This window comes from Erigeron canadensis, chromosome 6 (genome assembly GCF_010389155.1).
Source record: "Erigeron canadensis isolate Cc75 chromosome 6, C_canadensis_v1, whole genome shotgun sequence".
Taxonomy (NCBI): domain Eukaryota; kingdom Viridiplantae; phylum Streptophyta; class Magnoliopsida; order Asterales; family Asteraceae; genus Erigeron; species Erigeron canadensis.
Window position 1 is genome coordinate 13,569,044 of NC_057766.1, and position 1,541 is coordinate 13,570,584.

Genomic DNA, 1,541 nt, shown 5'->3' on the forward strand with positions numbered 1-1,541 from the left:
TTACACTTGCAAGTTTTCGGCCACCCCCAATGGGTATTGAAAAGAGTGATCCGCAAGGCGGATGCTCATTTTGGTAGGCCTTAGTTGCCCCAAAGAAAGCTTGGTAAAAACGGAATAGGGCATAAAATTGATGCTTGCCCCAAGGTCGGCTAAAGCTTTACAAGTTAATTTTCTACCAAATGAACAAGCAATTAAGAAATTCCCTGGATCCGAAAGCTTGGGTGGAAGCTTGTTTTTGATAACCGCCGAGCATTCTTCATTTAAAAAGGTTTCCTTTGCTTCATCAAGCTTCTTCTTGTCCGTCACTAGTTCTTTGATGAACTTGGCATAATTGTCCGTCACCGACTTGATCATGTCAAAGAACTTGTTGTATTGTTCTTGGATCTTCTCCTTCCTCAACCGTTGAGAAAAAGGGATCTTTGGCTTATATGGCTTGACTTCGGGTTCCTTGATTGGTGTGGCCTTAGGAACCGAAGTAGTCACCACTGGCGGTGACTCCATTTCCACCTCTTCATCAAATTGCTCAACCTGTGGAGAAACATTAGAAACACGAGATTTATCAATGGGAGAAGAAACTACCTTCCCGGACCGTGTAGATATGGCATTTACGGTCTCAATCCGGTGTTGGGGTCCTTTGTACTTGTCATCTCCATTTCTCAATGAACCTCCTTGGCCTTGATTCGGGTTTTGTTGGGTATTACTTGGAAGAGTACCCGGTTGCCTTTGATTGTTGCTCATCCTATTGATTCTCTTTTCCAAATTAGATATCAAGGCGTGATTGTTGCGATTGCTCACATCTACTTTGCCATGCAAGCCTTCAATCTTATCATTCAAAAGCTTTGAATAGTTCTCCATTGAAGCATTTCACTTCTCTTGAGCCTCCTCCCTCTTTTCTTGCTTATCTAGGAACTTGGCCATCATGGCCATTAGAGGCGATCCTTCCTCCCCATTGTCATCTTTCTTTGGGGGTGATGGTGGTTGTTGTTGTTGAGGTGTACCATGGTTATCCTCCTTTTGCCACCTATTTTGAAATTTTCCACCACGATAGTTAGAATAGAAATAAGAAGAGTTTGAAGAATTACCTTGGTGACGACCTTGATAATTGCCACCACGTTCGAATAGAGGTTGATATTGGCGTTGACGTTGGTTTTGAATAAAATTCACATCTTCATTAACTACCGAATCACATTCATCGGCATGGTGTGGTCCTCCACAATGAATACATCCCCCGGCCATTATCTTCGCATCTCGCTCTAGTCTTCCAAAGTTATTCTCCACCATAGAGAACTTTTCATCCATTCGGTTTGAAAGTTTCCGAATTTCAGCAACTACCTCGGATGTTTCACCTCCATCTACCCGAGCTACCACTTTTCTTGACCTCCTATCTCTACTCGGGGACCTAGTAACTTGAGCCTTTGCCATATCCTCAAACATTTTCCAATGCTCTTTTGAAGTCTTATAAGTAATACTACCCCCACAAGTCATGACCATTTTCTCAAAATTCTCCCTATTCATACCATCCATGAATATACCCACCCACA

General features: G+C 42.6%; 1 protein-coding gene across 1 annotated transcript; it reads right to left on the reverse strand.

Moving 5' to 3' along the window:
- On the reverse strand, positions 1–855 carry LOC122604329. The gene has a single exon (XM_043777218.1). The coding sequence runs from the start codon at positions 853–855 to the stop codon at positions 1–3; it is 855 nt and encodes a 284-aa protein (XP_043633153.1).
- Positions 856–1,541: the final 686 nt, after the last annotated feature.

What these genes read in the sequence shown, in the direction of transcription:
- LOC122604329 (XM_043777218.1), bottom strand. Translation starts at nt 855, where the DNA reads ATGGAGAACTATTCAAAGCTTTTGAATGATAAGATTGAAGGCTTGCAT.